This window comes from Lissotriton helveticus, chromosome 1_1, assembly GCF_964261635.1.
Source record: "Lissotriton helveticus chromosome 1_1, aLisHel1.1, whole genome shotgun sequence".
In the NCBI taxonomy this organism is placed as follows: Eukaryota; Metazoa; Chordata; class Amphibia; order Caudata; family Salamandridae; genus Lissotriton; species Lissotriton helveticus.
In genome coordinates this window covers 1,138,397,134-1,138,423,439 of record NC_136057.1, presented here as the reverse complement: position 1 = coordinate 1,138,423,439, position 26,306 = coordinate 1,138,397,134, and the positions used below count along the sequence as shown (strand labels likewise).

The 26,306-nt window shown below is 46.4% G+C and overlaps 1 protein-coding gene across 1 annotated transcript in view; it reads right to left on the bottom strand.

Moving 5' to 3' along the window:
- The window catches only part of LRRIQ1 (leucine rich repeats and IQ motif containing 1), a 1,358,071-nt gene that overhangs the window by 694,871 nt on the left and 636,894 nt on the right, over window positions 1-26,306 (bottom strand). Inside the window, exon 12 of the mRNA XM_078678880.1 lies at window positions 13,426-13,499. Coding sequence (XP_078535006.1) covers window positions 13,426-13,499 — 74 coding nt within the window. The remainder of the gene's footprint in view (window positions 1-13,425; window positions 13,500-26,306) is intronic.

The window sequence follows — 26,306 nt, the reverse complement described above, 5'->3', positions numbered from 1 at the left end:
GCTACTTGAGGTCAGCTTTGTGAATTGGCTCGAACGGGTGCTTCATCAGTTGTGAAAGGACCGTGTTGAGTTCCCATTCCGGTGGTGAAGGTTTTATCGGAGGATAAGTCCGGAAAAGACCTCTCATGAACTGTTTTATCAGCGATGAAGAACATAGTGAGGGAATGTCAGCCATCTTCCTGAACCTGGACAGAGCCGCTAGATGGACCTTTACCGAAGAGAAAGAAAGACCAGAACGAGCCAAATGTAATAAATAAGGAAGAATTTTCTCTGCTGGAGCTTCAATAGGGTGTAAAGCATTTGAAGTACACCAGGAGCAGAATCGCCTCCATTTGAGACGATAAGTCTTCGATGTGCTCTGGGCTTGTGCTTTCTTTAAGATGTCCCGGCAATCCTGAGGAATTTGGAGATATTGAAATTCTAGGAAGTTAGGAGCCATGCGTGCAATTTCAGAGATTGAGGGTCTGGGTGAAGTACCTGACCCCCGTTGCGTGACAGTAGTGTTGGAGCCGGGAGAAGTTTGATTGTAGGTTCCAGCGATAGCAACATGAGCTCCTGAAACCAATACTGACAAGGCCATCTGGGAGCAATTAGGAGGAGATGGCAGCTCTCCTGTTTCATTTTGCGCAACACTTGTGGAATCAACGGGATCGGAGGAAAACATTCTGTCTGTTCCACTGTTACCGGCAGTTGAAATCTAGTTGCAGCTCGCTGAATGAGATTGTGGAACCCATCTATGTCTTCAGGTGGTGAGTCTGAAGGTTGTGGAGTTGGTGGAGACGGCATGGGAATAACGTAACTATCCCACGGATCTAACGGAGAATTTTCTGGTAACTCGCCCTCCTCTACTTCTTCATCCGAAGAAATATCCGGGGTCTGAGTAGGCAAATCAGGTTGTGGAGGTTCCGTTACCGAAGACCTAGGAGGTAGAATCTCAGGTTGAGGAACCGGAACTGCAGGTTGGGGTGGAGGCACGACCTGCTGTGGCGGAAAACGTTGTTTATAGTCTGCCAGCATGGCCTGTAAATCATGAATAAGGCTCGGTGGCAGATGGCTGGAGTCCGAAGGACGAGATCGCCTTTGGTATTCCGTCTGATGAGGCACTACAATGTCCTCCTGATAGTAATGTTCAGAAGAACAAGTTACTTACCTTCGGTAACGCTTTTTCTGGTAGATACTATATCTGCCTGTGGATTCCTCACCTTGTGAATATCCCCCTTGCGTCAGCAACGTTCGGAATTTTTTCTTCGTAGCACGCCGGCGTGGACGACGTCATAGGAGCACGGCATCGCGCGCGACTCCGTCTGACGTCACCGACTCCTTATTAGGCCCACGTCGGCGTGATGACGTCAGTTCCGCCCTTTTTTCCGTGCCTTCGAGGAACACGGACGGACCAACGACAGCAAATATGCATATATACAATGTACACAGTACATACAAACCATCATAGCACACAGTGCATAGCAAAGGTATCAAAACCCAAAATATATACAAACAATAAAACCAGGTATAGCAGAGTGGACAACGGGGAGGCGGGTGGGCATGTGAGGAATCCACAGGCAGATATAGTATCTACCAGAAAAAGCGTTACCGAAGGTAAGTAACTTGTTCTTCTGATAGATACATCTGCCGTGTGGATTCCTCACCTTGTGAATAGAGTCCCACAGCAGTCCCCACTCCCGGAGGAGGGTGACCACTCTGCTATACCAGGAAATCTTGGAGAACAGAGCGCGCGAAGTGGCCGTCCCTCCTCACCTCGGTATCCAAGCAGTAGTGCTTCGCGAAAGTGTGGAGGGAGGCCCAAGTCGCGGCTCTGCAAATGTCCTCAACAGGTACACCTCTAGAGAAAGCAGATGTTGCAGACTTTGCTCTAGTTGAATGTGCTCTAATACCCTCAGGAGGGTCCTTACCCGCAAGGGAGTAGCAGATCTTGATGCACAGGATTATCCACCTGGAAAGTGTGCGCTTGTGCACCGCTCTGCCCTTCCGACAGCCAGCAAAACCAACAAACAGCTGGTCGTCAACCCGGAAGTCCTTAGTCCTGTCCAGATAGAAAGACACCGCCCTCTTAGGGTCCAGACGGTGCAGTCTCTCTTCCTCCTTAGAAGGGTGAGGGGGAGGATAGAAGGTAGGAAGGGTAATGGACTGTCCAAGATGGAAGGGAGTAACCACCTTAGGCAGAAAAGCAGCCCTGGTCCTGAGAAGCATCCTTTTAGCATGAATGGTCAGGAATGGGGGCTTGGAACTAGGAGCCTGAAGCTCACTTACCCTCCTTGCCGAGGTGATTGCAACGAGGAAGATCGTTTTAAAAGAAAGAAACCTCAATGGACACTTGTGCAAGGGTTCAAAAGGAGAACCCATTAAGAAGGTCAGCACAAGATTCAAATCCCAATGAGGAACAACAAAAGGAGTAGGAGGGAACATATTTGTTAGACCCCTCAAAAACCTTAAAACCACCGGAGATTTAAAAAGAGAGGGCTGATACGGCAAACAGAGAAATGCCGATAAGGCCGAAAGATACCCCTTGACCGTGACCACAGCAAAACCTTGCTGCGCCAGAGAAAGAGCAAATTGTAAAATGACAGATAAATGAGCCTTCAAAGGGTCAACATCCTTCTCCCTGCACCAAGAAACAAATTTAGACCACCTATAGGAATAAATGGACTTAGTGGTGTCACGCCTGGCAGAAAGAATGACATCCACCACATCGTGAGGGAGAGAAAAAGAACTCAAGTTGCCCCGTTCAATCTCCAGGCATGAAGGTGTAATGTCTGGAGGTGGGGGTGTAGAACCTGCCCCTCCATCTGAGAGAGGAGGTCTGCCCTGTGAGGGAGACGGAGCGGCGGGTGAGAGGAGAGGTGGAGAAGGTCTGTGTACCACACCCTTCTTGGCCAATCCGGGGCGATCAATATGACTTGGGCCCGGTCTTGGCGAATCTTCCTCAGAACCCGAGGAATCAAGGGTATGGGAGGAAACGCGTAAAGGAGTTGATTTCCCCAACTCAACTGAAACGCGTCCCCCAAGGCTCCTTGCAACGGATACTGGAGAGTGCAGAATGACGGGCAGTGAGCATTCTCGCAAGTGGCAAACAGGTCCACCCGAGGAGCACCCCACATCTGAAAGATGTTGTGAAACACCTCCGGGTGAAGCCTCCACTCGTGGTCGGCAGAGAACTGCCGACTAAGACTGTCTGCACGAACGTTCAGAACCCCGGCCAGATGATTTGCCATCAGACAAATCTGATGGTCCTGAACCCAGGACCAGAGACGCAGAGCCTCTCTGCAGAGACACTGCGACCCTACTCCTCCCTGCTTGTTGATGTACCACATCGCGGTCGTGTTGTCCGTCAGGACTTGAATCGACTGACCGCGAAGGGAAGGGAGGAAGGCCTTCAGCGCCAAACGTATCGCCCGTAAATCCAGAAGGTTGATGTGAAGCAACCTTTCTTCTGGAGACCAAAGGCCCTGACCTCCAGGTCCCCCAGATGAGCACCCCACCCGAGAGTGGATGCATCCGTTATCACTGTGGCCACTGATGGAGGCAGTTGAAAAGGCTTTCCTTGAGACAGATTGCCTTCCACGCCCCACCAAGACAGATCCGCCGCAGCTTCTCTGGAGATCCTCACTGACTTCCTGAGATCTCCGTTGTGTTGATACCACTGCCTGCGGAGGCACCACTGGAGTGCCCTCATGTGCCAGCGTGCATGACTGACCAACAGAATGCAAGAAGCCATCAGACCGAGCAGATGAAGGACCTTCAGGACTGGAACAACCGCTCCATTGTAGAATAAAGGAATCATCTCCTGTATGTCGTGAATCCTTTGAGGTGGAGGGAATGCACGACATACAGTAGTGTCCAGTACCGCACCTATGAACAGGTTGCGCTGGGAGGGCACCAGGTGAGACTTGGGTACATTGATCGAAAAACCCAACCTGTGCAACAACTGAGTTGTCTCCTGCAGATGATGGAGCACCTTCTCCGGCGACTCCGCTTTGATCAGCCAGTCGTCCAGATAGGGGAACACAGGTATCCCCGATCTCCTGAGATGCGCAGCCACCACTGCCATCACCTTGGTGAAAACTCGAGGCACAGTAGTAAGCCCAAACGGAAGGACCGCAAATTGGTAGTGCTGCGATCCCACCGTAAAACGGAGATACTTTCTGTGCGACTTCAGAATGGGGATGTGAAAATACGCATCCTGCAAGTCGATCGACACCATCCAGTCTTCTTCCATCAGCGCTTGAAGAACCTGAGCAAGGGTGAGCATTTTGAACTTCTCCTGTTTGAGATAGAGGTTCAAAATCCTGAGATCCAGGATTGGCCGAAGCCTGCCATCCTTCTTGGGTATCAAGAAATACCGGGAGTAGCACCCTTGACCCCTCTCCTGCTCTGGAACCACCTCTATTGCACCCTTTCGGAACAGAGCCAGGACTTCTTCCTGCAGGAGCAGCAGGTGGTCCTCCGAACAATAACCTTGGCAAGGAGGGTAATTGGGAGGGAACTCCTGAAAGGGAAGTGCATACCCATTTTCCACGAGATTGAGAACCCAAAGATCTGATGTAACCGATTCCCAATCTCGTAGAAAAGGAGTAAGCCGACCCCCTACTGGCCCCACATGATCCAGAATGGTGGATCCAGGGCTGCTTTGCTGATGCGGGTGGGGGTTGGGTATTGTTGGAAGAAGTGAAGGAAGAGGAGATTTGACGCCCACGTCCACGACCCTTCTGTCTACCTCTATAGGACTTATACAGAGGGCTCTGCTGTTGCTGCTGTTGTTGTTGGCTTTGTCTGAAGGGACGAAAAGAGGATCTACCAAAGCCTCTAAACTTTCTAGTTGTCGACCCTCTCATCTGGAGACCCAAGGATCTTGCAGTAGCACGGCTATCTTTAAACCTTTCCAAGGCGACATCCGCTTTTTTACCAAAAAGGCCAGTTCCTTCAAAAGGCAAGTCCAGCAACGTAGATTGCACATCCGCAGAGAAATCAGAGGATTTTAACCATGCGGCCCTCCTGGTCGCAATAGAAGAGCCCATAATCCTGGCAACAGAATCAACCGTGTCCATGCCACTCTGAATAACCATGCGTGCAGCAGCCTGAGTGTCTGAGACCACCTCATTGAAGTTCTTTCTATCCTCCTCAGGAAGCTTAGATGATAACTGCTTCACAGAATCCATCAATGCATGGACATATCTTCCTAAAAGACAAGTAGCATTAGTGGATTTAAGAGCCATGCTCCCTGAAGAGAAAGTCTTCTTTGCAGACTGATCCAACTTTTTTGAGTCTTTGTCCGCTGGCACTTGAGGGAAAGAGCCTGCAGCCCTGTTAGAACATGCCGCCTGCACTACAAGACTTTCAGGAGAGGGGTGCGAAGAAAGAAACTCAGGGTCACCAGGAGCCACCCTGTAGCGCCTTGCAATAGATCTTGAAACCGCAGGAGCAGATAATGGTCTCTTCCAGATCTCTTTTATTGGATCTGATAAGGCATCAGTGAACGGTAACGTAGGTTCAACAATAGAAGAGGGAGAGTGCAAAACTTCAGTAAGTATGTTGGGCTTGTACTCAACCGTGGGCAGTTTCAAGTTGAGAAGATCTGCAGCCTTCCTAATAACGACGTGATAGGGTGCCACGTCCCTAGAAGGAGCATCAGAAGCTGAAGGTAAACCCCACTCAGGAGAGAGCTCCAGACCACTAGCATCACGTAGGTCTTCAAAGTCATCATCATGATCAAGAAGTTCACCCTCTTCCACATCTGAATCTTCATCTCCCTTTTCTTCCAGAAGACGCTGAGCCCTTCGTCTCGACCACTCTATTCGAATCGAAGTCGACGGATTCGGTAACGACTCCGACAGAGCCGGATTCGACGTCGAGCGAGGAGTCGGGGCAGCCGGAGGACGAGACTCACGGACAGGTGTGGAACCTCGATCCAAACTACGAGGTCGATCCGGAGTCAGCGAAGCCGCATGCGGAGTCGAAGACCTCGGTGGTGCCGTACCGAGCCAAGGTGTAAGAGGCGCCGGCATAAAAGGCATAAATGGAGCTGGGGCGTACGACTGAGGAATGCCCAAATTGTATGATAATGGACCCATGGGACCAACAGGTGCTCCAGTGGGGTACATCGCTCTGGAATACACTCCAAACATCGCATTGAGAAAATGCGAGGGGTCCTGACCAGGACCAGGAAAGGGAGGGTACGAACCTACCGGATGCTCTAAAGGAGGTCGATCCGACACAGGTTCATTCTGACCCTCTTGGTCCACAGGAGTCTCCATCGGAGTTGGAGTTTTAGGAACTACCTCCTCTTCTTCCTCATGTCCAGAAGAATGTAAAGATACCGGATCCGGTTCCGGTTCCGGAGTCGGGGAACCTCCGATGGACTGAACAGGAGAAGAAGAAACGAAGTCCTTATGGTGTTTGTGAGACTTCTTCTTCGAATCTGAAGATTCCTTCTCCGAATGATGCTTTGAGCTGTGCTTTCTCCTCTTGTGCTTCCTCTTCGAGGAGCTCGAAGCGTGACCCGAAGTTGACTTCGATCTCGATCTTGATCTCTCTCTGGACCTCGACCTCGCTTTGGATCTCGACTCCGCTCTGGACCTCGACGCCGACCTCGACTTCGATCAAGACTTTTGTTTCGATCTCGAGCGTCTCGACGTCGACCTCGAAGATCTCCCAGCATCTCTCCCCTTTACCTTCGCGAGAAGTAGTTTTGCTTCACGCTCTCGAAGCGCCTTTGGGTTCATCTTACAACAAGATCGACAGTTCTTAACGTCGTGGTCTGAACCCAGACACCACAAACAATCGCCATGTGGGTCGGTGATTGACATCATGCGGGCACAAGACCCACATTGTTTAAATCCTGTCTTCCTCGACGACATCCTCGATGAAGAAACAAATCGCAAAGGAGAAACAGTAAAGATTAAATAATAGCCAGATACTAAGTATCGAGAAGATCCTGAAAACCGTTAGCGTCGGAGACGCGGAAAAAAGGGAACTGACGTCATCACGCCGACGTGGGCCTAATAAGGAGTCGGTGACGTCAGACGGAGTCGCGCGCGATGCCGTGCTCCTATGACGTCGTCCACGCCGGCGTGCTACGAAGAAAAAATTCCGAACGTTGCTGACGCAAGGGGGATATTCACAAGGTGAGGAATCCACACGGCAGTTGTATCAATCAGAATAGTCATCATCCTCCTCATCATTCTGGTAATTAATGTTCAATTCTGAAGGATGGTGAGCTAGTCCAAAAGCTCCTTCATTGTCATCATCCTCAAAATCATCATCCTCTTCATGAGCATAAGTCTCTAGGAGATGGGAGGGCGTAAGTGGCGAGATGTAAGCACCTTCTTGCCGCTGGTACGATATTAATTGAAAAGTTTTAGGAGAAAGCGGCGTAGAAAAAGCCTGTATAGTGGTTGGAGGCTTTGCTGAAGCAACAACTATTGGTCTTGCTGGAGGCGTCGACGACAGGACCACCGACGTCGACGGGACCACCGTCGACGGACTCGTCGTCGATGGACCTTGCTTCTTTGTCGACGAGACGCTCATCGACGGTACAGTAGATGACTTCGTCGACGGGGGCTTCGACGGTGTCTTCGTCGTCGAGTGCTTCTTCGATGACGAGACTGTCGTCGACGGATCGTCGACGATGGTTCTTTTAGTCACAATGGAGATCTCAGTAGACAGGATAGGATAGGTGATGGCTGTGGTGGAAATCATAGCCGTCAGCGAAGGAGCAGAAGATAAGATGGTAGTCACAGGTGAGGAGACAGAAGAGGTCTTACTCACAATTTTCTTTGTAGATTCCTTGAGAGCTGGGGCTTCAGGGAGAGAAGATGAAGATCTCTGTGAAGAGCCCGAAGTGGAGTGGGAGGTTTTACCATGTTTTCTCCCCTCACTTGGATAATCCTCCTGCGATCTAGCTCTCTTACTTGAGGTTGAAGCTCTGTCTTCATCATCAGTTGAAGAGGATTTGAGCCATAAGAGGACTCTGGCCTCCCTATCCCTTAAGGTCTTGGAAGGAAAGGTGCGGCAGATCTTACAATTTTTTGCCACATGTTTTGGATAAAGGCAATAAATGCAGTCCTTATGTTGGTCATCAACATGGACCCTTTTCTTTTGACATGTTCTGCAAGGTTTAAATAAAGCCTTTTTGTCAGACATCCTGAAGTAGAGGAGAAACTGAGTAAAGATTCAGGGAGACTCCCTTCCACACGACGTGCGGTGAAAATCTGAGGAGAACTGGCTCTGCAGAGAGGGTTCTAGAGGGTGCTGTGAGCTGATTGGTTGGAACAAAGACTTTTGGCTTTTTAGCATAATGAGGTAGATAGGCTACTACAATCTAGGCCTCAGGCCTTTCTTATAGGGCCTACTACTGCAATTTACTTTTGACACTGCTTTTTTATATACCGCCTCGGCGACGGGGAATGATTCAGGCATGTGAATCTATGAAAGATACCCCAATACCGGATAACACAAACCCCTTATCTCCTGAGATGCACTGCTACCACCACCATCACCTTTATGAAGACCCTTGGAGCAGATGTAAGACCGAACTTACAGGCTGCAAACTGGTAGTGCTGAGATTCCACCATAAAATGGACATACTTCCGATGCGACTTCAGGATGGGAATGTGAAAATACGCATCCTGCAAATCGTTCACCACCATCCAGTCTTCCTGCTGCAGCGCCAGAAGAACCTAAGCCAGGGTCAAAATCTTGAATTTCTCCTGCTTGAGGTAAAAATTCAAGATCCTGAGGTTGTTTTCATGAATGCACATAGAACTAGTATATTCACTTTAATCCTTCTTGGCAACATTGGTTACAGTTCATAGACAGACTTCATTACATCTTAATAGGCTTTCAGATACACGATTTTTAATAATACAATTGATCATTCAAAGTCACTTTTAGATAGCGCTATACATTGATTTATGTTATAGGATGGTTTCCTCATTATATTTTTATATCCAATTATAGAATTATACCTGATGAAGGGCACAATGCCCGAAATGCATTGGATGGATTTTGGAATGTAAACGCATCATGTGTAATACATCGTACAGTGCATAACATTCGAATTGACATTAAACAATTATTGAATCCAAGTCTATTTAATACAACTATTGAAAGAATCTACTGACTACGTGTCTTTACTATGGAATATAACCAATACACACCCTCGTTAGGGTATTTGATCGTGCCTAGGAGGATTCACCCCATTTCCTCGGGTTGGACTATTGAACACTACTCCCCTTGAAACATTCAAGGGCAGAGTCAGCAATTTTCACCACAGCAGGAGATTTCTATCAAAGACAATCAAACAACAGGAGAGTAAGGGTATAAGTTTTCACTCTCTTACCCCTTGTATTGGATACAGATATTAGTGCGCCATTCCAGTCGCACTGCTCAGTCCTTTTAACTCCCTTGAGCACTGAGCTATGTTCCTCTAGATCGGCGAAATATTCTGCCGCTAATAATTTCACAGACACAATTTAAATAGCTGAGTTTTCTTCTAATAACAGAACTCCCAGTGTAGTCTTTATGATTATGCTTCTTATCTTGACTGATTACACCTTAAAAAATTAGAATACCCCCAATAGCCTAACAATCCTAATTCTGTGACTAAGGTTGATTTTTCTTTTGAATAGATTGAGCAGTGCGACCGGAATGGCGCACTAATATCTGTATCTTTGTTGGGACAGCTCCTTCTAAATATATATTAATATGTTTAGAGGGTGAGGGACTAACAATAACTTTAACATCTGCTCTTCAGAAACGACTCGTAACCTGTGTTAATAAAGTTGGGTGACCGAAGGACAAAAATACACGGCCCCTTTAAGGCGTAGCAAAAGACACACTGACTTCCTATCACGTGTCCGAGTCACATGACTCGGACGCGACGCTATTTCCAGTTACGGCGCCACGGCCCTCTGTTCATCCGGGCCGCGGCGGTGACAAGCTAGGTAGCTGGAGGGGAGCCGCTTGCCTACTAGTAAGTAGTTACGTTTGCCGTGTTCTACTTGACAGTCTATCGGTCGGTTTTTCAGACCGACGATTCGAAAAATTATTGACTTGCATATTTTACTTAGACGTCTCGAAAAAACTTGTTCGATGATTTGTCTGTTTTCTCTTGTAACCATTGCAGATAACGCAGCGTGAAGATAACCCCCTGCCGTGTCTGCCCATGTAGAGCATCTACAGGCGCCTCCTGTAAGTTAGTTGAGAAGCCTTTATCTTCCTATGGGTTTTTAAAACAACCTATGGAGTCGGACTGAGATTCCGTTTTTTAAGCGTTTTTTATTAGTGCTTTTGCTTCATTTTCATTTAATCTTCAAGCTGGTGTGCAGTTCGGCTTTACGAAAGATGCTGGACCCTACCCTTGCTATAGTTAATTACTAATGTGGATATTTGACAATTCACGCTTGCCACAAATTAATTGGCCTATGTGACACATATTTCTACATTGTTTGTGAATGCTAGCAGAAAACATAGGTCTAGCCTTTTCATATCTGTCACTTTTAAACCACTGGGATGGGTGAAATGTGGTGAAGGGAATAATGTGATACTGTTTCCACAAAGGGTCGAATTAATATTGAATTGGTTCACCCTTTGTTTTTGCCTGACAAACAATTTTTCTCCCAACAGGTATGTGACCTCAGCAAAATAGCTGAGCTAGCCTCTAACGGCTTTCGCCGTGAGTATAAGTAATACATTTTTACTTCTCACTTTTTATGTTTTTTCACACTAATATCCTCTCGGTTGGGTGCACCTTAGCGCGTGCATACCGCCGGAGGATTACATTACTGGTCCTGAAGAATGCTGAGCGACTCGGGCTCAAGAAGCTGAAACATGTTGACCAAATTTGATTGAGGACTAGGGGCCTCTGATAATTGAGATTAAACCTATGAGTCCACTCATCACCTGTTTTTAAACCAGTGTTGGTTGGACTATTAATAAAATAGTTGAAAGTCACAACTACGCTTTTTTAATTCCCCTTTTTTTGCACTCACTTAGCACAATTGGGTTTCTCTATCACTTCAACACACACAAAACCAGCTCCGCTGTAACCAGGCGTTGTAGCACACTGGAGGGACGCTAGGTCCTTCCAGTGGGAACCCGATGATGAAGCATGTCACCACTAGGTTGGTGAGTGAGGGTTCTTCTTAACAATCACTTTGTGTGCTTTTTTCCTCACTTCTCTTTTCCCAGTTAGTCCCTCACATGAATTCTTGAGGTCTATTTCTGTCGTTTCACTCTCCTGTTGATTATCATTATGATTTCTATCAAAGGGCATGTCCAAGGAGGACTGGACATCGTCAGAGGACCCAGTTAAGCACAGCCACAGATGTCAGCGGATGGCAACACTGGGGCCAGTTGCATGCCTGATGGATACAATGGTGTAGGCGCCACAACAAATTGCGAAATTGGCTACATCACAACTATCTTTCATTGCCTGAGACAGTACAGGGCAAAGACCTTTCGGCACACCAGGAAGGACGTGTGCCACCAAATCCCAAAGGCATGACTATAACGACCCAAAAAGCAGGAAGTGTTAACAGGACGTAGGAATAAACTAGTGGATGGAAAGAAATGTTTAATTAATGTGTCCACTCATTTTGACTCCCTATCGTAGAGTTGTAGGAAAAGTGTTTGGATTGGAATGGCTAGTGGAAGACTGTACCATAAGGCTTTCTGGAGAAGGGTGCTGAGACAAGAAAGCAGAGTCACCTAGAGCAGGATGGTGGTGCCTGGCGATCTGTCTATTAACTGGGGGGCCAGAGCAGGACATGGCCCAAGTTCCCAAAAGGGTGTCCATTAGAGCATCGATCAAGGGTAGGAGGGTCTCAGAAAAAGCCGGGCCCGACTACAGGACCTGGGTAAGAATATTACTTTTTACCTCTAGGTTGGCATGCTAGAAATAAAGGGCTTCGGCCACCTGAGCATGACCATGGCATAGGATACAGATTTTTCTCTATGGCTGGCCCAGGAGAAAAAAAAAAGAGCTGTGTCTGGGGAGGTGTCTAGGCCACTGGCCGCCTGCAAGTCCTCAGACCAGTTGTCATATTGACAGGGCTTAGCAAACTCATTACCGAGTCACAATCGTTATCAGAGTCTATACCAAAAAGGGAATCCAAAGAATGTTGCAAGTACGTGGTAAGTCAAGAGCATAAATGGGTGTCTCTGTAGGAATTTGAGCATGACTTTGGTTGAAGTCGGACTGGCGTCGAGCCAGCATTGGAGAGGTCAATGGAGGTCACTTCTTTGGGCAGAGTGGGCAGCATCAGGGTTAACATACTCAGGCCCAGTATGGTTGTTAGTGCCGAAAGTGGAGTTGAAATAAGAGCCAGAGGAAAGAGGTGTCCAGAATAACCAGCTGGTGCCGAGAACAAACCTGCTGTGAGTATTGCACGTCGAAACCTCTCTGCGCCTTGGGGCCCAAAGGTGCTTCATAGGGAGGAGGTAAGGAACTAAAACCGCAGAGCATAGTTGTGCAGAACTTTTAGATATGAGGTGGCATGGTTAAGGGCCCTGGAAATACGCATTGTGTGGGAACCAGCTGCGGATTCGACTCCGAAGTCAGAAGACTTAGAGAGCGGGATCGAGACTCTGGACTTCGCACATTCACTTGCTCAGGGGAGTGCAAGCGGCATTGAGTGGAACACTACTTCAAATTCTTGTGTAGTTTGTGCTTACCTGAAGTCTAGAAGTACAACACAGAACGGACTCTGAAGCAGGTCCATAGGCTCCAGCAACAAGTGCGAGACCAGGATCAAACATTTGATGCAGAATGGGATGTGGAGCGGTCTCGACTCTAAGTTTCGGCTGCTGTTCCCTGATGGCCTTCCGGTTCACCGATGTGCAATCTCCACAGGTCTCGGAGTCGTGACTCAGCCCCAAACACCACAGGGACACCTGACAGAGATCTGTAACAGAAATCTGTTTGCAACATTCCCTACAGTACTTAAAACCTGTCGTTTTGTGGGTGACACACTGTATTAACATTTTGGGGTATGGAGCCAAGTTGTCTCAGAGAGATAAGAGCATGCTCTGGATCTGTGTCTGGAGGTCCCATGCATCATTTCCAGAGCGGAATGGTGTCAGTGCAGACCCGCAAGGCACACAAAGGTACTGCTAAAGAGTTTACATATTCAGTCTAATGCCTCGGGAAAATTTTCAAAAGGTGCGGGATCTGCTGCTAGAAGTCTCTATCATAAATAAGCATTTCTAAGTATATCCACACAGCAACTTAACTACACACTTTTACTGCTGCTGCAGTGCAAGTCACAAAATGATCTCACAATGATGAAAGAAATATGTCATGTCTTACATAGTTTTTAAACTTGCAGGCTAAAAACAGTGAAAATCGCTTATTCGCAACTGACATTGACATTATTAACCTAATCATTCATTTGACCTTCAAAAACATACCTGACAAGCAGTTGTTGCTGATATCCAACTTTTCCAAAGACACAAAGGCAGACAAAGGCGCAAGATGAGTCAAACTGCAAATCAAAACCCCAAATGGTATATTACACAGTATTAATATCAGTGTACATTCAAACATATCTCAATATTACATGTCATCCAAGGGACAATAATATTGCTTACCTACCCAAAACAATAATCAGATCATGTTTTGCTTCAAGAATTTTTCTGATATGATCAGATAATTCCTGTTCACTTCATGAAATCTGCAAACAGCCTTAGCTGACAAATGCTGAAATATATTTACACGTTGGAACAGAAGGATTGAGCACCTTGCGAAGAAATGGAGGATGGGCTTTACACCAGAGAAGTACTGCTAAGTGTATGTAACACAATTCCCCAAAAGGGGTTCCACTATAAAGTCACATGCTAAAGACATTTCAAGTCCCTTTTATGAAAGTAGTTACTTATATGTAACTACTGTTCTCCGACATGGGTATCACTCATAGATTTACACGAGGGTTGTAGAATTTGTATAAAATATCTACTTGTCTATGGGACAAGATGTTTAAAAAATCTACTTTATTTGGAAACAAATCTACTGGTCCCATTTGGTGTTAGGTAGTTATTTGACAAATTATGGTTGTGCTGTTATTTTTTCATAGCTTTGATAAAGCCAGCTGATATTATGGCATAGTTTGCCTTCTAGCAAGTCTGATTTTTCCACCTATCACATTATACAAGACTGAATATACTGTGCTTTTATAGATGTCACATTTTTGAATATGTGTAATCTCTGTGTCTGCAATCTTTGTGTATGCTCTCTTTTTGTATGGTTTCGGTTTCAAAACTGCTTTATAATCACAAGAGGACTCGGAGTACGCCAGCACTTTAATTATGCATACTTCTCATCCTACAAGTGTTCTGGATGCATCAGTGGTCTAATTATCCCTTGCTCTCTTTCTTACTTTAGTTTCAGATTATGTATGTTGTACAATGCTCTGGCTCATTTATTGTAAAGTATTTATTCAACCTTGCAAAATATGGCTGTAAGTAAGTCCATATTATACTTGTAGTCCAGTGCTTAAGTTGCTAAATGAGTGTCATGTAAATCATGCAAAAACAGTTGATGGACAGAATGCAGAACAATGTCATACATTCACCCCAGTACAGAGATCTGGGCCTAAATATTTTCTTTTGCTCACCATGCCATTCCAGTTTGGACCCAGCCATATGCAAATCAGTCTTTACCCTGCGCCCAATGGGCACAGTCCAGCCCGAACTGCCAGGCCAGATCCTCCATGGACTGGAAACAAGCATCCTAGGACCGGTTTCGGGCTTACAGCCCTCATCAGCCAGGATAGCTTGACTCCAGTGGTATGGAGAGCACGGGACACACGTCTGGGAATACCTGTCCCACTCGGGGTGACAAATGCAAAAACAACAATTGATGGACAGAATGCAGGACAATGGCATATATTCACCCCAGTACAGAGATCTGGGCCTAAGCCCATCGTTTTTTGGCTCACCATGCCATTCCAGTTTGGACCCAGCCATCTGCAAATCAGTCATGACCCTGTGCCCAATGGGAACAGTCCAGTCTGAACTGACAGGCCTGATCCTCCCTGGACTGGAAACAAGCATCCTAGGACCGATATCATGCAAATCACCCACAGTCAAACCTTCTTAACTTGACTACACCATACTTTGTAACTTTGAACAAACCACTCCACCTCACCGTGCTTCCAAATTGAGAGTATATAACATGTGACACATCAAAAGCAGGGCACTTACATTTTACAAAGAGATGTACTCTGCAATGGGCCGAGTCAAAGTATTACATACCTGATTCTTTTCACATGTAAATGTTTGTTTTGACCTTGTAAACGTATTTACTCACACAAAGGTTTTCATGTTAGTAAATGTACTGGAAGAAGTGGGTGCTCCAGGGTTTGAATACCATTTGATTTTGCCCACATTAAAAGGAACAGGTTACTTACCTTTGGAAACAGTCTTTATTGTGGACATTCTATCTAACTGCAGATTCAAAAAACTTCAGAATATTCCCAAGGTGCCAGACTAGGTCTGGGAACTTCAAAGCAGTGCTCCTGCATGCTGCTAGATGGCACTGTGCAGCTCCACATAGGCTTCGTTCCACCTCGGAAGTGACGGAGCGAAGCCACATATAAATGTCAGCCCTGTGCACTGACACCACTTTCTTTCTGGATTCTTTCCATTCCCTTGGACGCAAAGCACAGAACAAATGTCAGGACTAATATGCAGATCTCTAGTTTGGGAACTTTTTAGATGATAAAAAGTGGGCGCTACACAAAAAGGGGAGGTGGCAGGTCTTAATGAAGAGGACTAGCTACCTTTAAAGAGTCCTTTTCTGCACAGCCTTTTCTTTCCTCACCTCAGAATACCCCACAAAAAGCTGACTGCTCACCCAATGGTCTTTGGTATGAACAAGGTAAACGCCTAAACCTCTTTTGCGGTCTAACCAATGGACCCACTCCTCATTCGAGATGTGAGGCAGAGCAAAGAACTGATGCTCTGTAATCTTGTCAATACCACATCTTATGTCTCTGATTAACACTTTCCCTGTATTCTCTGGATAGGGAATTAATTGGAGCAACAGTGAAGCCTGCCCTTATCACTAAATCTTCAATCAGACAAGTGGCAAATGACAATGAGTTCACATGGAAGGCCTCCGATTTAAAATATGTGGGTATTTTCCTTAACAAGGCCTGGAAAACACGATATATGATGCTATACAGCCCTTACTTGTCAAAACTAATAATACTTAGATAATCTCCATTATAACTTTGTTTGTGGAGTAAAGTACAATTGGTGGAAATGGTGATGGCCTTTTATTTTACTTACGCTTTGGGAATGTACTACTCTAGATTCCAACTTTCTTTCTACGCACCATAACACAAACATTAAAGATTTCATATGGCTGGGCAGGAAACTTAAGCTTAAACTGTCTTAACTGCATCCTGACACAATGGTATGAGAGCTCTGTTTATCATACATGTATTTATACCAACTGGCACACCATTTATTGCAAATGATTGGCCTTTTCGAGGGTAACGCTGAACAGCTGCAGAGAGTGATGGGTAGAGCGCTCCCTTCCAAAAGTCTTACCCAATTTGAGCATTTTTTTACAATAAAAAAGTTAACATCACCCCCACCTATGTTTACTTACCATGAAGGACATTCTGGTAACCTGGATGGTCTCGCATACGTTACTAACGATGGATGGTAGCCTACATTTAAATGCGCCAATCTGGTCTAATGTTGACATTACAATTGGACGTGAAATTATTAGATGGCCCACATGGGATACATGTGTGATCAGAAAATTAGGTGACTGTAGGATGGTAGTCCTCTTCAACCAACGACTGCACTATTCCTCACTAGGTCTAGGTAGGTTTCAATAACTTAAACCTTAAACCTCGGTAGCTGTAACACAGAGCAGGCAGGCATAACTTAGGAGAAATGTGTAAAGCATTTAGCAATACCAGTATAGAAAACACAACGTAATAAAAATTCCACTTCGATTTACAAAAATTGGCTACATTTTAATCAGCAAATAGACACCAAAAAAACAAAGATCAGATGTAGGAATGTAGAGAAATGAAATTATAAATGTTTAAACCTTTCTAGCACCAAAAACCACAAAGTGTCAACTGCTGGAACCTGGCCACGCTGAAGTGGTCAAAGTCAAAGGGTGACCATGATGGAGGTAGGGTTAGATAAAGGGGCCAGTGGAAAATTTACCTTCAGACTTAGTTGTTTTTCTGGTGAGAAGTCCTCATCAGTCGGCCGGGCTACAAGCTGGATCTGAAGTAGGGCTCATCAACAACGGCCGGCTGAAGTGCACAATCTCGACGGGACCACGGCTCCGGCAAGAAGTTTGAGGATTTTGACATTTAAGAAGGGATAACCTCCTAGTCCTGGTGAAGACTTCTGTGTTCGGACTTGGGGCCATATGTAGGAGGCCCAATACCGGTCGTTAACGGCCGAAATTACCGATTTTCGGCCGTTACCGACCGGTATTGGGCATTTGGAATGTAGGTGGCATGATTGTAGGATTCGGTATTTTACCGAATCAGTAAATTACTGAAATCTTAACATACCGATTCGGTAAATTACCGAATCTTTAATGTAGGAAGCACTCAAGTGAGTGCTTTTCACATTTAAGGATTTGGTATTTACCACCAACTACAAGTTGATGGTAAATAACGAAAACCGTTAGAAAAGCAATTTTGTGCTTTTTGAACAGTGCCATGTGGCAGACAGGGCATGTAGGTGTGCCACATGTGCACCCATGCACTATTCAGGGGTGCAACAGGGTGTCAATGTGACACCCTGCCTCTCTTGTAAGTCTACCGGTAATTCTCATTAATTCCTATGGGCCTCCACATCTGGCCATTAGAAACTTATAAGTCAGGATCCTTAGAGTGGGGCAAACCAGCAAGTTGAGTTCAACCGGCAGTTCGACATCGGTGGTCCAGTGCTAGCCACTGATTCTTTTGGTGAAAAGTTTAGAACTGTTTCTAAGTGTCGTGGCTTTGACGCAGAGGAAGATGGTGGCATGAGTGCTCGGCTCAGTTTCGGAGGACCAAGCTCCTCTCAATTAGAGCAGTATTTTTGGACACAAATAACTGAAAAAGGTACTCCCGTAACTAGAATGCTATGAGGCACCATCTGAGTCTAGCACAGTGCCTGATCTCGTGGGCTCTTGGAGGGCTACAAAGCGGCCTAAGCCCTGTACCGGAGGTAGGGTGAACGCAGCATACTAAGTGAGTACAGGAGCTGCGCAAAGTGCTCAAAGTGCAGCGTTGATCTCCTCAAGTGACGCTAATACAACCGCAACCACACAGCAACCACAACTTCTTCACAGTCGGTGCCCCTGATTGAGAAAAGTGCAGTAATTCTACATAATAGGCTAAGCTCAACGTGGGTTTGCGCCCATAGTTACTTGTTCCCGAAATGGCGGTCACTGCCAACGCGCGCTCATAACTCTGCTCATCTCCCTACTTAGCCACAGTGATTAGGCGCATCCATAACCCTTTCTTAAGCGGAATCCGCGATTTGTTTATGGCAACAATCAAGCCCCATGGGTCCGCAATAAACAAATTATTTTTGGTCGGAAGATCTCCGGATCGGCTGCCTGACTGTAAAATGGCGGCAGCATAGTGGTGCAAACCCGCATCTCTCTACCCACAAAGTGCTCAAAATATTAAAAGTGATGCAGGCTTCAACAACGTAAAATGCAGGCATAGCTCATTACAGAGCTGCTCAATTTTGTCTCACTGGGTAGGGGTAACTGTCAAGAATCTTATACCTACGTTGAGCTCCTGTCCTTAAAATGGCATCTGGATGATCACACAGTTTCAATGTGAATGTCTGTGGAAGCACATGGTGCTGCTTACTGCTTACTACTGCTTACTGATTGTGGTTTAAATCAGCTCTATGCTCTATGCATTCAATATTGCCGCTGGATCACTACCTATGATATCGGATGCTTGCAGTTTTGTATGCCTGCTTCCAAAATGGTGGCCGCATGACTTTGAACGCCCACTAGCAACTATAGGCCTGATGTGACAGGAGCAAGCAGAAGCAAGCACACTTACATTCCCTTGATCAGCTGCACTGTCTTAGACGAAAAGTCATTCCTAATGTTCTTGTTGTATCCTGCATGCTCGGCTGGCTCGGTGGAACCCTACAGGTTCATCTAAAATGGCCACCTAATGCCATACGCCTGTACCCCTCTCCCTCATCTCATCTATCTTTAAACAAGCGCATGCACAGTCAAGAGTCATCACCAAGTAACAGCAAGAGACACCAAGTTACAAGCGACATTAAGTAACATTAAGAGACATTTAGAATCACTAAGATTCACTAAGAGACATCAGTAAGAGACATCAGTTGTCGCTTGTTGTCAGCAAGTGTCACCAAGAGACATCAGTTATCAGCAAGTTAGGACGATCTGTCCGATCTGGCCGACCAGTGTCATACCCCCCGGCTACATAGGGATGCCAAAATGGCGGATAAAGAAAGCAAACAATCTCTAAAAAGAGGGATAGCTGACCCACCGCACCCAGACTCACCAACAAAAGGGAAACAAGACATTAACCCGACAATGGAAATGATCCTAAAGAAACTAGCAGATGTACACGGACTGGCAAAGTCCACTAAAACAAACACTGATATCTTGCAAAACGAAATTGCAGACGTCCATCAAGATATGAAGGAAACAAGCACCAGAGTTACAGAGGCGTAAAACAGAATTAGACAACTAGAAGACAACGGAAATATCATGAAAAAATCCATCTAAACTCTCAATATTGCCTCCCATTCCTTTGCAAAAGAACTCTCAGAATTGGAAGGTAGAAACAGACAAGGAAACCTACATATCTTTGGCATGCCTGGAGGAGAAGAAGACTCTAACCAATCTTGCATAGCCTTCATAGGAAAAAGGTTCACCCAGGCCACTATTATAAAATTCAACAAAGAGCTGGAATTTGACAGGGTCCACAGGGTGCCAACTTGGATATCTCAAAACATCAAAATGCCCGACCCCCAAAAATGCAAACCTCTAAGGTATCAATATGTGGAGCTTATTCTGGGCCACATGAGGAAATACAATCACATACTCTGGAAAGGCACAAACATCTTTATATCACATGACAACTCAAAATTAACCGTTGACACTCGTAAGGGTGTTCTAAACCTTCAACCCAGGATAAAATCAGCTGGTCTACAAGGCTTGTTCGTTGCCCCGGCAAGACTCAGGATCTTCTCGCATGGCATCCTTCACATCTTCACGGACCCAGGGTCGCTTAACAAATTGCTAGACGAAAAAGGTGGAATGCAAATGGATACATCAGTCCCCAAAGACTCAACCACCACTTACACCCAAGAGAACTACAGCTCTGGTCACTAATGTCTTAGTGTCGCTAATGTCACTATTGTTTGTTCACAATGTCTTCTTTGGATACCAATGTCCTAAGATACTGTGTTTAACAAAGCATGTGTAATGTTTTCCAAAAGTGGATTTGTCTAAATTCGCTCACTTATCACAACCCTGTCAGGTAAGCATCTCATCCTGGCAAGGCACTTGGGGCGGGTTAATTAAATAGTTAGTAATAATAATGCTCCTCCTGACAAGAACCACCTACTACCAGTTCATATCTTACAGTTACAAATATGTTACAAGTATGATATTTGTGATTATTGTTCTCCTTTCACACTATTTACACGTTTAAGCTCCTGCAGGCCTCCCATGCTCCTATGGCGCACAGTCATGCTTACAGCCATGGCTTACACCTCATTTTCTGTTGGGTGTTGCATCTTCGCCCACAAATAGCCATGCATGGGTTTCTCACACGCTAGACATACTTAGACACACACACTTATCTCATCTGACACTTTCTTCTTATTACAAGTAGCCCATACTTTCTCTTGGCTACATCATCTGATTATAACCAATGACTGTTCTCTAAAACTTCACACAATGGGCCTACGAATTCAAACGATCTTGCATCCATGCACTATGGTCATCCGGGTGGGACACAACCGCAGTCTCAAACACATCTTTCTCTACATTTTCCTAGACTACAAGTCTCACCCTATTTAGTCCTCTGTACACACTCACACGCATACACACTACTACCTTAGACTCCAACATAGGCCTTAATCTCAAGATTATTGTGTGCATTATGTGCATGCCATCATGCCTTTTTTTCACAATGTTAGTTCCTAGCTATATTGATGGGGTATCGCCCTAATTTACTGTTGTTCTTAATAACTGTTCCTCCGGAGGAGCAACCTTCCTCCTATCGCTACGCCTGTTGGCAAATATGGGGAGTGGTAGGGTGTTGGTTGGGTAATTAAGGGATGGGTTCTCTTTTTGTCCTACTATACAGTCTGTTGTTTTCCTTGCCTATTGTTTTGCTTCTCGATTTTTGTCTCACAAGCCTCATGTCATACTGACACACACAAGGGGAAGTCTTCTATTCAGGTGTGGCCTCGCTCTTCGCAACCCTACAGAAGGGTGACACTGGTCCATATCACCTTCCTCTAGCATATCATATGGCGGGACTGAACCAAAGTATTAAAGTAGTCTCCCTAAACGTAAAAGGCTGGAACCACCAGGTAAAGAGGAGGAATATAGTTGATTAACTGCATAGGCTCAAAGGAGATATAATTGTCCTTCAAGAAACAAAATTGGATAACACAATATCTGAGAGTTTTGCTAACAGTCAATTGTCAGATAATGCTTACTCGGCAGCGGTAGGGAAGATAAACTGGGTACTAACTCTGATTTCCAGCAAATCTATATTCAACTTACTCTCGAAATCATCTGACTCACAAGGCAGATGGATCATCTCGAAGCTTACTAAAGACAATGTTGAATTTTATGAGGCCAACAGTTACGCACCTACTAAGGATAATCAGTCCTTTAGGGACAATCTATACTCACAACTAGAAAAAATCCCTGATACAGCTACCCATATCCTAGCTGGTGACTTCAACCTACCTCTAGACCCACATCTAGACAAAAATTCTAGATTTCCATTTGTTCCAAATAAATCACATAAAACACTAAAGAAAATCAGCTTGAAATCTAATCTGGCTGATGCCTGGAGAGTTCACAATCCAGCAGAAAGGGATTAAACATTTTACTCTTTCCCCAAAAGTCGTATTCACGTATAGACTACATTTTAGTCTCCAACAATACACTTTGTAAGGTAGATCATACAACAATCGAACCCAGGGTGATCTCGGACCACTCCTGTATCACAATCTATCTCTGACCCGCTCCATATAAAAAGAAATCGAACTGGCGTTTCAACGACAAGATACTAGCTGATTAGGACAACATTCAAGTAATTAATGACACGATTCATAATTTTCTTGCTGAGAATAAGCCTGGGGAGACGTCTGATCTGACAAGATGGGAGGCCCTGAAAGCAGCAGGAAGAGGGAAAATAAACAGGATTAGATCAAGAATAAACAAAATAGCTAACTCTAATTTAGTGAAATAAGAGAAAGAAATCGCGCACCTAGAAAAAATACATATCACTAGCAAAGACGATTTCACTTTTAATCAAAATTTAAAATGCAGAAATTCGCCATTAGCGCCATAAAGGACAAGGTGGGAATATTAATACTGATCCGCAAAAAATAGCTGACACTTTCATGGACTTCTATAAAGACTTATATGAAGTAAATACTCATGTAAAACACTCAAAAATACCAGGACTATCTAAGCAATATTACTCTCCCTAACCTTACAGACCAAGAGAGTTCATCAATAAATGGACAGATCACGGAAAATGAGGTATTGTTGGCAATCAATAAATTGAAATCAGGGGCGTGGCTAGCAGCCGAGAGAAATGGCCGCTGCCTGAGCGAGCTTCCACCTTCCTGTAACATACTTTGCCCTTTCCTGTGCCATCCACTGTATTTCCCTACCTGAAGCTGTGCGGTCCCGTCCCTGGACCCCCCCAGGTGTTTCTCAATCTCCCTTTGGGGCAAGTGGAGGCAGCTTTCGCCCTGACTGCCCGGTCGGAATGCACATGGAGGCCCCTCGGTGACTGAGACCGTGTCGGCGGTCCGAGCGCGGCGGTGGACGCTGCTCCCAAGGTGCGGTGGAACTGTGGTGAGGCGGAGCTGTGGTGGGAGGGTCCCCTGCCGCGATCGGCCGCAGTGAGGTGGCGTTTGGAGGGGACGTGGTGGGACACGTCTGGCGCGAGGCTTTGGCGCCCAGGAAATCACGTGAGTCCCAGGCTTCTGGGCCTAATTGGAGGGAGGCGTGGCCAAGGCCTCGGCGGTCTGAGCGTGAAGACGGTGCCGCAATCACATTGAGAGGAATTGACAGCAAGTGGGGCATTAGCGGGCCTCTAGAGACTGTTGCGGCGGCACACTGGGGGGTCCGGTTACAGTCTCTTGACCTACGGCGTTGCGGTGGCGGTCCCGGCCTGGGGGCTCACTGAAGGTGCTTATTTGATTGGGAGGATTAGACGGGGCGCTGATCATCGCTGCGCAGCCCCTGGTGTGCCCGACAGAGCACCGAGGTGTAGTGAAGCTTACTGACAAGGGTGGGGGGACTATTGCTCGAGTCTCCCCCCCTCAATTTCCCCCCCCCCCCCTTCCTCGCCCCAGGTGCACATTGGGGAATAAGTGAGAGACTGTCACATTGAGGGATGAGCGTTTGCTGGCCTGCTCCCTGTGCCCACTGAGCCACTAGTAATTGGGTCCCTGGAGCCTGCAACTGGAATCACTGGCCCTACAATTTAGAAGCAGGTGCGTGTCTTTGGCCGGAGGGTCCCTGAGGTGGCTCTCGCAACGCATGGTGTGGTCCCTGGGAAAAGTGGAGACCTCTAAAAATTATAGAGGAAACGCATGACACCCCCGGAATACTGAATGTGTGGTAGCAGTTGGTCTGCGCTCTAGGTCTGCGACTACTGATAGGACTGAGAAGAGGGGACTAGATCCAGGATACGTGACCGTCTACCCTGATTGCGCTGCTGGGTGGTTCGGCAGCTACGGCAGCTCCCACCGCTGACGGCTTAAGGCGAGGGAGAATCGATGAGACGGCTTTGGGAGGAGTATATTCTGCATTGACCCCCGCGACTTCCCTCACCCCGGGCAGCAACTGGTTGCACTCAGGCATGGCGACAGGACTAAAAGGGCCTCAGGGGCAACCCTCAGAGACAAGTAGCGAAATTCGCATGGGCCAAGTCTGGGGAGAAGGGTGTCTCCCCGAAATCAGATAAGGATGGTGGCGCAGTGGCACCCGCGCACGACCAGGAGCCCACCCTGCACGACGTCATGGCGGCCATTAATGGGATGCGTACATCAGAAGATTCAGTTAACATAGAGGTCTCACTTATCAGAGCTGACTTCCGCAAGATGGACGAAAAGGTCAAGGAACTCATAATAGTCACTAGCGCCCTGCAGACGGACACATCTGAATTGCAATCCCAAATGCTTGAGATGCAGAAGAAGCAGGAGAGGATGTCGCAGCAACTCAATGACTACGAAGGCCAGGCCTGCCGCAATAACATTCGTATTTTGGGGGTACCAGAAAAAACGGAGCTGCGAACCTATATGTCGAAGATCTTATCACAAAGCACCTCAAACCCAAGACTCTATCCAGCTATCTTTCTATCGAGAGAGCTCACAGGGTGCCGGGGGGGTATGCCTAAACCTGGGGCACCCCCAAGGCCCATTATTGCACGGGTCTTCAACTACAGAGATAGAGACATTATCTTACAGACGGCACGCTCCAATCCCACCCTGAAGATCGACAACTACGAAGTGGCCTTTTTTCCTGACTTTACAGCCCAGGATCAGGCTCAGCGTCACAGCTATTAAGCTGTGAAAAAGGAATTTAGAGACAGGGAGGTCAAGTACGCAATGCTCTTTCCCGCGAGGTTGAGAGTCGAATCCGATGGCAAGTCCTGGTTTTTTTTTACTCCCCAGAGGCGGTCTGGGAATGGATGGACGGCTGAAGCACGGTGGGGGGGTAGGTGGAGAGAGCGATTGGGCAAACCAGGCCAGCGTCGAGAAGTCCAAGTGGAGGAAGATCGTGAAGGCCCAGCAGAAAAGAACAGTCGACTCGAGGAACAGGACTGATGGACACGGGTGATAAGTCTGGCAAGCCCACATGCGGGAAAAAGTGCAAGTAGTGGGACCAGGGGGGTGGTTATACCCATTGTTATGACACTGACTGGCAGGTTGTTTCTAAGGTTATGACACAATATGTTCATTTTTCAGCTTCGTGATGGGGAGGGACTACAATGATTCAATGTGTATGGCAACATTTCCAGTTATTGTGATGTGAATGGACGGGAGGGGGGGTCACTCTACCCCGAGTACTTTCAGAATCTTAGGGGGGGAGAGAAGCACTCTGCCAAGTTTGAGGGTGGGTAGTTTTGAATCCTCGGGCAGGGAGGCAGGGAGGGGGGATGAGGTGGAGGGGAGGGGGGATGTTTCATGGTTAATTTGTTTATTGAAACGATGATTGGGTCAATGATCTTTGTAGCAACTTAAACATGAGAAAGCTCATCAAAATGAGACGTGTTGCGATGTAGCAATGATGTAATATAGTTATGCTGAATGATGGACGACAAATGTGGGGAAAGCAGATGTATGTTCTCTCTTACGCAGTTATGATCCAAATATGGCAATGGGAAGTGTTACACAAATATGGGGCGGAATAGTAAACGGTCCCTGGCTATAATGTCCTGGAACGTTAATGTGATGGGAGACAAGGTAAAGAGGGGAATAGTCCAACAATTCCTGAAGAGGCATTCGCCTGATGTGATCCTATTGCAGGAAACACATCTGGTAGGTCAAAAGTCCAAGGCCCTTACCAGGTTGGGATACAAACTCCTGGTACACGCAGACTACATCACGGGTTCAAGGGGTACAGCTGTATTAGTGAAATAACAACGCCCCTAATTGTTCAAAAAGTATTGGTTGACAGGGGGGCCGGTTCACGGGAGTTGAGGCCTAGTGGGACAGAAAAGGTATTAATATGATATCTATTTATCTACCGCCCGCTATGGGCAAGGCGGCACTGGAAGACCTGGGTACCAAGTTGACGGGACTTCAGGAAGGTACACTGATCATGGGGGGATCAATATGACTCTGGACGATACCATGTTTTGCCACCCCCCAAAGTCAAAAGAAACCTCTAATGACCTCATGGCTGACTTTGTACAAGCGTTCGGTCTGGCAGATGTAGGTCACATACTCCATCTCACCGATAAATTGTTTACTTTCTTTTCCGGCGCCCACCGGAGCCTCTCACGCATTAACTATTTCCTTACACATATGTCCGACATAGGCAACTTCGCCCA